Source organism: Blennius ocellaris, assembly GCF_963422515.1.
Source record: "Blennius ocellaris genome assembly, contig: SCAFFOLD_372, whole genome shotgun sequence".
Lineage (NCBI taxonomy): Eukaryota > Metazoa > Chordata > Actinopteri > Blenniiformes > Blenniidae > Blennius > Blennius ocellaris.
The window spans coordinates 1-13,280 of record NW_027661834.1 but is presented as its reverse complement, the minus strand read 5'-3'; the positions used below and the strand labels follow the sequence as shown (position 1 = coordinate 13,280).

General features: G+C 36.9%; 1 protein-coding gene across 1 annotated transcript; it reads left to right on the top strand.

The window, feature by feature from the left end:
• Nucleotides 1-435: 435 nt before the first annotated feature.
• Nucleotides 436-12,581, top strand: tspan34b (tetraspanin 34b; the record flags this gene model as incomplete). Its single annotated transcript, XM_080522296.1, has 7 exons — nucleotides 436-513; nucleotides 1,870-2,085; nucleotides 3,423-3,497; nucleotides 10,946-11,053; nucleotides 11,241-11,381; nucleotides 11,488-11,580; nucleotides 12,522-12,581. Exons 1-7 carry the CDS (start codon nucleotides 457-459, stop codon nucleotides 12,579-12,581), a joined length of 750 nt encoding a protein of 249 aa, XP_080378422.1. The 5' UTR covers nucleotides 436-456.
• Nucleotides 12,582-13,280: the final 699 nt, after the last annotated feature.

The following is a 13,280-nucleotide window of genomic DNA, read 5'->3' as shown; positions in this document are numbered from 1 at the left end:
AACAAAGAAGAAGTGTGCAGGCAGAACAGCAGTGTTTATTGTTATTATTATTATTTTTTATTATTATTTATCATTATTGCACTAAAAAGAGGAAAACACTTCCGAGTTAAGGACACGTTGATGCTTTTGTCTGTTGTGTTTGGTTCCTCCGTCGATTTGCATACATTCAAAGCGTTCATGAAAATAGTGACACACACACACACACACACACACACACACACACACACACACACACACACACACACACACACACTTTTAGTAACTTCTGCATCTCGGAGAGGAAACACAAGCGTGAATTTATCCACTAATTTGCATCATTAAAAAGCAGAAAAACCTGTCGCTGCGACACTTCCTCTTCATCACGTCCGACTCTTTATAACTGGCTTCTTTTTTTTTTTTTTTTTTTTCCATAATTTTTCTTTCCTCCACTGCAGGTCGAAGAGACACGCGGCAGCAATGGGGTGTTACGGATTCCTCAAAGTCATCATGTTCGTTTTCAACGGCATCATCTTCGTAAGTCGGGACGTTTTCATTATTAAGAATTAAACCTGTGGTTTGTTTGTTTTTTGATGTTGTTCTCTATTTCCTGCAAAAACACTTCAGGTGGATCTGAGCCATCAACCTGAATTTAATCATGAAGAATCTGAATCAAATATTAACTTGTGTTCTTGTAAAAAAATAGCTGCACAATTCTTTTATTCCAGTTTGTTCTTCCTTGACGTTATGAGTCAATAATTAAAGATCCGAAAGCTTGTTTTTTCCCAACCAGGACGTGAGCATGGTTATGGTGAATTTCATACATTTGTGTTCTATTTAAATAACTGATAATCATTTCAATAAGTCTTCACAACCCGGTAAAATTCCACAAAGTAAAAACGTTAAAAGTCAAGAAAACTTTTTTGGGGCGTCTTTTTTTTACAACGAGGGGAAACGTTTTGAAAAGAACTCGCAATGTGGAACTTTAAAAAAAAAAAAAGAAAAACCCACTGTGACTCCATCGCCATGGAAACGGAGGGATGGGGGAGTTTTTGTTTGGTTTTTTTGTTAGAAGGTGCTCAGTTTTCAGCATCTCTGCCGTTTCCATAGAAACAGACATTGTTTTCAAGACGTCGTGTAATCGTGAGTCTTTCCTGAAACGAAAACATAAAAAAAATATATATTTAAAAATAGATATAATAATAATAATAGCAATGCAAAATCATAATAATATTCATATTAATATTGACAATATTATTAATAATAATACAAACAATAATAATACAAATAATAATAATAATAACAATAATAACAACAATAATAATAATAATCATAGCCATTGGAATATAAATATTAACATTGACAATATTATTGTTAATAATAATACAAACAATAGTAATAATAACAACAACAATAATAATAATCATAGCCATTGGAATATAAATATTAACATTGACAATATTGTTATTAATAATAATACAAACAATAGTAATAATAACAACAACAATAATAATAATCATAGCCATTAGAATATAAATATTAACATTGACAATATTGTTATTAATAATAATACAAACAATAGTAATAATAACAACAACAATAATAATAATCATAGCCATTGGAATATAAATATTAACATTGACAATATTGTTATTAATAATAATACAAACAATAGTAATAATAATAATAACAGCAATAATAATAATACAAAAAATCACAACAATATGAAAATGTGCTGCTTTTTTTTTTTTTTTTAAGGCGTCCTTGTTATGTTGTTGACCTTTTAAAATGTTTTATCAATTTTCTCCCCCACCGTGTGGGGTGTGTGTGTGTGTGTGTGGGGGGGGGGGGGGGGGGGGGTCACAGAAGCTTCACCTCCTGGTGTCTCCTCAGCTGGCCGGCGCCGCCATCCTGGGCGTGGGCATCTGGGTGAAGGTGGACAGCGGCTCCATCCTCAGCTTCCTGGGGAAGATTGAGAACGTGCCCCCGGAGCTGGGCCAGATCCTGAACGTGGGCTACCTGCTGATCGCCCTGGGGCTGCTGCTGCTCGTCCTCGGCTTCCTGGGCTGCTGCGGCGCCGTCAGGGAGAGCCGCTGCATGCTCCTGACGGTAGGGGCCCCCGCTCGCCTCGCCGCGCCGCGGTTGATCTGCAGAATGCAAGATGCAAACAAAATGCAAAGAGCACGGGGTGATTTGGTGCATTATGTCATAAATCATCTGTATAATGCAGATGATGCTAATGACACCAGGTTGAACTTGTTGCATCACCTGCCCGTCGTGGCTGCTGGATTTCTCATTTCATTTTTTCGTTTTCATTTGATTATTTATTTCATTCATTTAAAACAACGCAACAACAGCAGTTCATCTGAATGAAAAGGAGCAGGAAGAAGTGAAACTTGTAATTCTATCAACACTAAATCCTTTACAGTTCAGTTGAACTGTCACATGCAGCGTCTTTTTCCAAAACATCAAACACAGAATACATCAATAAGGTTGATCTGCTCCTCCGCAGTGTCGTATTTCTGTAACGTTGATAATTTAACACGTTTCTTAAACACAGTTTTACAATCAAGACGCTTCCACAGACCGACTCCCTCCATTGAGATGCATTTTTCCATTACGGCCGATTGAAACCTGGGTTTTGTAAAAAAACCTCAGTTCAGATCTACTTTTTCTGTTGGAGAATCTGTTTTGCAATTTGTTCGGTAAACTTTCCAGATGAGCTTTAAAACCTGGTTTCTAGAAGGTTCTACTCCACTAAATCTTTAAATTCCAGTGTTTTTAGTCGTCTAAATAAAGGATTAGTATTATTTTTAAAGTTACAAGCCAGTTCGAAGTATTTTTTTCTTGGAGAAATGAAACCATGCACTCCATCATTTTCATGTGACCCACATCTTCTACTAACCGTTGTGACGGGAAGAAGAGAAGAGGGAAGAAAAGAGAGCACAGATTACATTTTTTTTTTTTTCTCATTCTGTCGCTTTACGACACAAGGCGTGACGACCACTGTCTTCATTCGTCGTCGTCTTCTGTCCATTTTCATCACAAGAAGCACATCAAGGCGGAGGATTCAGGGATATTGTGCGATGACTTCTGCTAACTGTTCCACAAACTTTCTGCAAAGATCGGAAAAATAAACAATAAACATAGAGCTAAAAAATCAGCCAGTCACAGTAGATGAGTTTCTTTTTTTTTTTTTTTTTTTTTGTGTTTGTGAAAATGGAAGCACGCACACAATAAACTGTGCAGAAATTGTGTTAATAGCGTGTTGCGATGTTTATCAACGCCCCGGAAAAATGGAAATGTTTGAACAGAAATATTGAGAATCTCAACGCTAAAGAACCTTTCAACAAGCGCCGCCGCCGCCGCCGCCGCCGCCGCCGCCGCCGCCGCCGCCGCCGCCGCCGCCGCCTGGCTCTCAACCATCCTCTCCGTCTTCCCTCCAGTTCTTCATCATCATCCTGCTGATCTTCATCGCCGAGGTGGCCGGCGCCATCGTCATCCTGGTGTTCAGACCGCTGGTAAGTGGCCCGCCGGTTCACCGCTCGCCACCGCCACCGATCCCGTCGCTTTGCGAAAACAACCGCTAATAAGTTACAACAACCGCTAATAAGTTACAACAACCGCTAATAAGTTACAACAACTGCTAATAAGTTACAACAACCGCTAATAAGTTACAACAACCGCTAATCAGTTACAACAACCGCTAATAAGTTACAACAACCGCTAATAAGTTACAACAACCGATAATAAGTTACAACAACCGATAATAAGTTACAACAACCGATAATAAGTTACAACAACCGATAATAAGTTACAACAACCGATAATAAGTTACAACAACCGCTAATAAGTTACAACAACCGCTAATAAGTTACAACAACCGATAATGAGTTACAACAACCGATAATAAGTTACAACAACCAATAATAAGTTACAACAACCGATAATAAGTTACAACAACCAATAATAAGTTACAACAACCGATAATAAGTTACAACAACCAATAATAAGTTACAACAACCGCTAATGAGTTACAACAGCCGCTAATAAGTTACAACAACCGATAATAAGTTACAACAACCGATAATAAGTTACAACAACCGATAATAAGTTACAACAACCGATAATAAGTTACAACAACCGATAATAAGTTACAACAACCGATAATGAGTTACAACAACCGATAATGAGTTACAACAGCCGCTAATGAGTTACAATAACGCTAATAAGTTACAACAACCGCTAATAAGTTACAATAACCGCTAATAAGTTACAACAACCGCTAATAAGTTACAACAACCGCTAATAAGTTACAACAACCGCTAATAAGTTACAACAACCGCTAATAAGTTACAACAACCGCTAATAAGTTACAACAACTGCTAATAAGTTACAATAACCGATAATAAGTTACAACAACCGCTAATAAGTTACAATAACCGATAATAAGTTACAACAACCGCTAATAAGTTACAATAACCGATAATAAGTTACAACAACCGCTAATAAGTTACAACAACCGCTAATAAGTTACAATAACCGCTAATAAGTTACAACAACCGCTAATAAGTTACAATAACCGCTAATAAGTTACAACAACCGCTAATAAGTTACAATAACCGCTAATAAGTTACAATAACCGCTAATAAGTTACAACAACCGCTAATAAGTTACAACAGCCGATAATAAGTTACAACAGCCGCTAATAAGTTACAACAGCCGATAATAAGTTACAACAACCAATAATAAGTTACAACAACCGATAATAAGTTACAACAACCGATAATAAGTTACAACAGCCGATAATAAGTTACAACAACCGCTAATAAGTTACAACAACCGCTAATAAGTTACAACAACCGCTAATAAGTTACAACAACCGCTAATAAGTTACAACAACCGCTAATAAGTTACAATAACCGCTAATAAGTTACAACAACCGCTAATAAGTTACAACAACCGCTAATAAGTTACAACAACCGCTAATAAGTTACAACAACCGCTAATAAGTTACAATAACCGCTAATAAGTTACAACAACCGCTAATAAGTTACAACAACTGCTAATAAGTTACAATAACCGATAATAAGTTACAACAACCGATAATAAGTTACAACAACCGCTAATAAGTTACAATAACCGATAATAAGTTACAACAACCGCTAATAAGTTACAACAACTGCTAATAAGTTACAATAACCGCTAATAAGTTACAACAACCGCTAATAAGTTACAATAACCGCTAATAAGTTACAACAACCGCTAATAAGTTACAATAACCGCTAATAAGTTACAACAACCGCTAATAAGTTACAACAACCGCTAATAAGTTACAATAACCGCTAATAAGTTACAACAACCGATAATAAGTTACAACAACCGCTAATAAGTTACAACAACCGCTAATAAGTTACAACAACCGATAATAAGTTACAACAACCCGATAATAAGTTACAACAACCCGATAATAAGTTACAACAACCGATAATAAGTTACAACAACCGATAATAAGTTACAACAACCCGATAATAAGTTACAACAACTGCTAATAAGTTACAACAACCGATAATAAGTTACAACAACCGATAATAAGTTACAACAACCCGATAATAAGTTACCACAACCGCTAATAAGTTACAACAACCGCTAATAAGTTACAACAACCCGATAATAAGTTACAACAACCGCTAATAAGTTACAACAACCGCTAATAAGTTACAACAACCGATAATAAGTTACAACAACCGATAATAAGTTACAACAACCGCTAATAAGTCACAACAACCGCTAATAAGTTACAACAACCGATAATAAGTTACAACAACTGCTAATAAGTTACAACAACCGATAAGTTACAACAACCGATAATAAGTTACAACAACCCGATAATAAGTTACAACAACCGCTAATAAGTTACAACAACCGCTAATAAGTTACAACAACCCGATAATAAGTTACAACAACTGCTAATAAGTTACAACAACCGATAATAAGTTACAACAACCGATAATAAGTTACAACAACCCGATAATAAGTTACAACAACCGATAATAAGTTACAACAACCGCTAATAAGTTACAACAACCCGATAATAAGTTACAACAACCGCTAATAAGTTACAACAACCGCTAATAAGTTACAACAACCGATAATAAGTTACAACAACCGCTAATAAGTCACAACAACCGCTAATAAGTTACAACAACCGATAATAAGTTACAACAACTGCTAATAAGTTACAACAACCGATAAGTTACAACAACCGATAATAAGTTACAACAACCCGATAATAAGTTACAACAACCGCTAATAAGTTACAACAACCGCTAATAAGTTACAACAACCGATAATAAGTTACAACAACTGCTAATAAGTTACAACAACCGATAAGTTACAACAACCGATAATAAGTTACAACAACCCGATAATAAGTTACAACAACCCGATAATAAGTTACAACAACTGCTAATAAGTTACAACAACCGATAATAAGTTACAACAACCCGATAATAAGTTACAACAACCGCTAATAAGTTACAACAACCGCTAATAAGTTACAACAACCAATAATAAGTTACAACAACCGCTAATAAGTTACAACAACCGATAAGTTACAACAACCGATAATAAGTTACAACAACCGATAATAAGTTACAACAACCGCTAATAAGTTACAACAACCGCTAATAAGTTACAACAACCGATAAGTTACAACAACCGATAATAAGTTACAACAACCGCTAATAAGTTACAACAACTGCTAATAAGTTACAACAACCGATAATAAGTTACAACAACCGATAATAAGTTACAACAACCGATAATAAGTTACAACAACCGATAATAAGTTACAACAACCGATAATAAGTTACAACAACTGCTAATAAGTTACAACAACCGCTAATAAGTTACAATAACCGATAATAAGTTACAATAACCGATAATAAGTTACAACAACCGCTAATGAGTTACAACAACCGCTAATGAGTTACAATAACCGATAATGAGTTACAACAACCGCTAATGAGTTACAACAACCGATAATAAGTTACAACAACCGCTAATGAGTTACAATAACCGATAATAAGTTACAATAACCGATAATAAGTTACAACAACCGATAATAAGTTACAACAACCGCTAATAAGTTACAACAACCGCTAATAAGTTACAACAACCGATAATAAGTTACAACAACCGATAATAAGTTACAACAACCGATAATAAGTTACAACAACCGATAATAAGTTACAACAACTGCTAATAAGTTACAACAACCGCTAATAAGTTACAACAACCGCTAATAAGTTACAACAACCGCTAATAAGTTACAATAACCGATAATAAGTTACAACAACCTATAATAAGTTACAACAACCGCTAATAAGTTACAACAACCGCTAATAAGTTACAACAACCGCTAATAAGCTACAACAACCGCTAATAAGTTACAACAACCGCTAATAAGTTACAACAACTGCTAATAAGTTACAATAACCGATAATAAGTTACAACAACCGCTAATAAGTTACAATAACCGATAATAAGTTACAACAACCGCTAATAAGTTACAATAACCGATAATAAGTTACAACAACCGCTAATAAGTTACAACAACCGCTAATAAGTTACAATAACCGCTAATAAGTTACAACAACCGCTAATAAGTTACAATAACCGCTAATAAGTTACAACAACCGCTAATAAGTTACAATAACCGCTAATAAGTTACAATAACCGCTAATAAGTTACAACAACCGCTAATAAGTTACAACAGCCGATAATAAGTTACAACAGCCGCTAATAAGTTACAACAGCCGATAATAAGTTACAACAACCAATAATAAGTTACAACAACCGATAATAAGTTACAACAACCGATAATAAGTTACAACAACCGATAATGAGTTACAACAGCCGATAATAAGTTACAACAACCGCTAATAAGTTACAACAACCGCTAATAAGTTACAACAACCGCTAATAAGTTACAATAACCGCTAATAAGTTACAACAACCGCTAATAAGTTACAATAACCGCTAATAAGTTACAACAACCGCTAATAAGTTACAACAACCGCTAATAAGTTACAACAACCGCTAATAAGTTACAACAACCGCTAATAAGTTACAATAACCGCTAATAAGTTACAACAACCGCTAATAAGTTACAACAACTGCTAATAAGTTACAATAACCGATAATAAGTTACAACAACCGATAATAAGTTACAACAACCGCTAATAAGTTACAATAACCGATAATAAGTTACAACAACCGCTAATAAGTTACAACAACTGCTAATAAGTTACAATAACCGCTAATAAGTTACAACAACCGCTAATAAGTTACAATAACCGCTAATAAGTTACAACAACCGCTAATAAGTTACAATAACCGCTAATAAGTTACAACAACCGCTAATAAGTTACAACAACCGCTAATAAGTTACAATAACCGCTAATAAGTTACAACAACCGATAATAAGTTACAACAACCGCTAATAAGTTACAACAACCGCTAATAAGTTACAACAACCGATAATAAGTTACAACAACCGATAATAAGTTACAACAACCCGATAATAAGTTACAACAACCGATAATAAGTTACAACAACCGATAATAAGTTACAACAACCCGATAATAAGTTACAACAACTGCTAATAAGTTACAACAACCGATAATAAGTTACAACAACCGATAATAAGTTACAACAACCCGATAATAAGTTACCACAACCGCTAATAAGTTACAACAACCGCTAATAAGTTACAACAACCCGATAATAAGTTACAACAACCGCTAATAAGTTACAACAACCGCTAATAAGTTACAACAACCGATAATAAGTTACAACAACCGATAATAAGTTACAACAACCGCTAATAAGTCACAACAACCGCTAATAAGTTACAACAACCGATAATAAGTTACAACAACTGCTAATAAGTTACAACAACTGCTAATAAGTTACAACAACCGATAATAAGTTACAACAACCCGATAATAAGTTACAACAACCGCTAATAAGTTACAACAACCGCTAATAAGTTACAACAACCCGATAATAAGTTACAACAACTGCTAATAAGTTACAACAACCGATAATAAGTTACAACAACCGATAATAAGTTACAACAACCCGATAATAAGTTACAACAACCGATAATAAGTTACAACAACCGCTAATAAGTTACAACAACCCGATAATAAGTTACAACAACCGCTAATAAGTTACAACAACCGCTAATAAGTTACAACAACCGATAATAAGTTACAACAACCGCTAATAAGTCACAACAACCGCTAATAAGTTACAACAACCGATAATAAGTTACAACAACTGCTAATAAGTTACAACAACCGATAAGTTACAACAACCGATAATAAGTTACAACAACCCGATAATAAGTTACAACAACCGCTAATAAGTTACAACAACCGCTAATAAGTTACAACAACCGATAATAAGTTACAACAACTGCTAATAAGTTACAACAACCGATAAGTTACAACAACCGATAATAAGTTACAACAACCCGATAATAAGTTACAACAACCCGATAATAAGTTACAACAACTGCTAATAAGTTACAACAACCGATAATAAGTTACAACAACCCGATAATAAGTTACAACAACCGCTAATAAGTTACAACAACCGCTAATAAGTTACAACAACCAATAATAAGTTACAACAACCGCTAATAAGTTACAACAACCGATAAGTTACAACAACCGATAATAAGTTACAACAACCGATAATAAGTTACAACAACCGATAAGTTACAACAACCGATAATAAGTTACAACAACCGCTAATAAGTTACAACAACTGCTAATAAGTTACAACAACCGATAATAAGTTACAACAACCGATAATAAGTTACAACAACCGATAATAAGTTACAACAACCGATAATAAGTTACAACAACCGATAATAAGTTACAACAACCGATAATAAGTTACAACAACCGATAATAAGTTACAACAACCGATAATAAGTTACAACAACCGATAATAAGTTACAACAACCGATAATAAGTTACAACAACCGATAATAAGTTACAACAACCGCTAATAAGTTACAACAACTGCTAATAAGTTACAACAACCGATAATAAGTTACAACAACCGATAATAAGTTACAACAACCGATAATAAGTTACAACAACCGATAATAAGTTACAACAACCGATAATAAGTTACAACAACCGATAATAAGTTACAACAACTGCTAATAAGTTACAACAACCGCTAATAAGTTACAATAACCGATAATAAGTTACAATAACCGATAATAAGTTACAACAACCGCTAATGAGTTACAACAACCGCTAATGAGTTACAATAACCGATAATGAGTTACAACAACCGCTAATGAGTTACAACAACCGATAATAAGTTACAACAACCGCTAATGAGTTACAATAACCGATAATAAGTTACAATAACCGATAATAAGTTACAACAACCGATAATAAGTTACAACAACCGCTAATAAGTTACAACAACCGCTAATAAGTTACAACAACCGATAATAAGTTACAACAACCGATAATAAGTTACAACAACCGATAATAAGTTACAACAACCGATAATAAGTTACAACAACTGCTAATAAGTTACAACAACCGCTAATAAGTTACAACAACCGCTAATAAGTTACAACAACCGCTAATAAGTTACAATAACCGATAATAAGTTACAACAACCTATAATAAGTTACAACAACCGCTAATAAGTTACAACAACCGCTAATAAGTTACAACAACCGCTAATAAGTTACAATGTAGCTGCCTGAGGTACCTTGGCTAATAAGTATGTGCGGTTGAGCACAAGGTACCTGTTATTGCACAGAGTAATATGGAGTATGGCGTATTGCACACAGTATGAGGTAGATGGTCTGAGATAGTAGTTTAAAAAAATTAAAAATAAAAAAACATTGAAATTTGCACGTCAGGTGGACGAGTTGTTCGGCAAAGTCGGCAAGGCGGCCGTCGCGAGCATCAAGAAGGACTACGGGAGGAACCAGGACATCACGGGCCTGTGGGACACGACCATGACCACGGTGAGGAATTCGGATTCCGCCTCTCGGCTGAGTCGCGACTTGCTTCTTTTAACCCGTTTTTCTCTGTGTGTGTGTGTGTGTGTGTGTGTGGTGTGTGTGTGTGTGTGTGTGTGTGTGTGTGTGTGTGTGTGTGTGTGTGTGTGTGTGTGTGTGTGTGTGTGTGTGTGTGTGTGTGTGTGTGAACCAGCTGAAATGTTGTGGATTCTACAACGCCACAGACTTTGTGGATTCTCCTTTTTATGTCAACGGAGGCAACGGAGGCTTCCCCCCGCAGTGCTGCCCGGACGCCGACTCAGCGTGTGACGCGCAGCAGCTGGCCACGAGCGCGGTAACCACTTCTTACACAGAACGCCTCAATCGTCTCTGTCTAGTCGCCGACACTGATCCCCCCCCCCCCCCCCCCCCCCCCGGCCGCGGCGCCGTGCTCTCCTCAGGCCGTCGCCGGCTGCTTCCAGAAGATCAAGGGGCTGGTGGAAGACAACACCGTGGCCATCGTGGCGGTGGCTCTCGCCATTGCGTTTCTGGAGGTACGTCAAAAAAAAAACAAAAAAAAAAAAAACGAATTCATATATAATATATTCATATAATTCAGCGTGTCGAGACTCGACAGACCTCCAGTGCAATGACAGTGGTGGCCTCGAGGTGAGAGGTTTGACCAGGTTGTGGGTCCCTGAGCTTGACCTTTGACCCCCCCCTCCCCCCCCCCCGTCCGCTCACCGGACTCATTTAGGTAAATCAGAGGCGTCAGACTCACCTTAGTTCATCTTCAGTGGACGGACTGATGAAATAATGCAGTCATACCGTAACTTCCATGCTCAACAAGGACGTGGCCAATATATGGATTGTTGTGCCGCGGATACGTGGGTGATGCATTCAGGTGCATCACGTAAATCTGAACTTTGTATTTTTTTTTTTTTCTTCCCATTTTTAAATTTGGTGGCTGCGGCCGATATTCACTCAGTAGTTATGGAAACCCTAAAGGAACAACAATACTTTGTCCTGCTTCCTTTTCTGACCTTCTACTGACCTCAAGTCGCATTTTGAGAGAAAACATGCAAACATTCCTACAGTTGGTACTTTACCGTCGAGAGGAGTTTATTACAGCCTCATATAAAATCAACAATAATGACAATAATACTAATTAAAGCGAACCGCTCCGGTAGCGGAATAGTACCGGTTATCGGCCTGATATCCAACCTCGGGTATCGGTGCATCCCTGCTTTGAAGTGCTTCTTTGTCGCGACGCGAGTTAAACGTGATGAAAACGTTGATGTATCTCACACTTTTTCCTCATTTAAATGAGTCACATGTTTGATATTTTAATTTTATTTCATGAGCGACACGTGCGTGTTAAACTGTTTGAAGCCCGCCTGTGGGTTTTTTTCATGCAATTTTCTTTGTGTTTCTTTACTTTGGTCTGTTCCTAACATGTGACCCCCCCCCCCCCCCCCCCCCCCCCCCCCCCCAGCTATGCGCCATGGTTGTCTCCATGATCCTCTTCTGCAGGTTGAAGTCCACCAGGGCCTGACGTGTCGCAGAACCCACTGGACGCCGCCGCTGTCCGGTCCAGTTCGATCCAAACGACCCGATAAAACATAACAAATCTATTTTTGCTACATTTCAATCTAATAAGTGCGACTTCTGAACGTACGTCAGACGCCTTCCCGCCCTCCACAGCTAATGAGGAAGTAATTACATATTTTGTTGGGGGGGGGGGGGGGGGATAATAGCCAATAGATGTGATGCTTTACGTGTTCATTTGTTGTTAAGCGATTGGATTTTTAAAATAAATAAAGTTTGATTCCCCAAATCCGGTCTGGATGTTTTGACGACTCTAAAGAGCCGTTTGTGTTTCGTCAACCCGTCGAGCTCCGTCGAAATATAAACCTGCTGTTAATGTGCAACTCCCCTCCTCTTCTTCAGCCGTCCGGCTAGACACCAGAAGGAAAAGTGCAAATTGATGGACTCTGGAAAGAAACTTTTCCCCCTGACGGGTCAGAATTCTGCAAGTTCAACTCAAAAGTTAAAATGACTTCCCGGATTTAGGCGACACGTCAAGATCCAGCTAAAATCTTGAATCATCAATAGACGTTAGAACTGCCTCAGTAAACGTAACGCCGTAATCAGGATTTACAGTTAAAAAAACGAGTAATTTCAAGAAGTAAAGTCAAATAAAAACGGATGTGGAGAATTTGCAAAAGGGTTTTTGATGTGTTCACACTGCAGT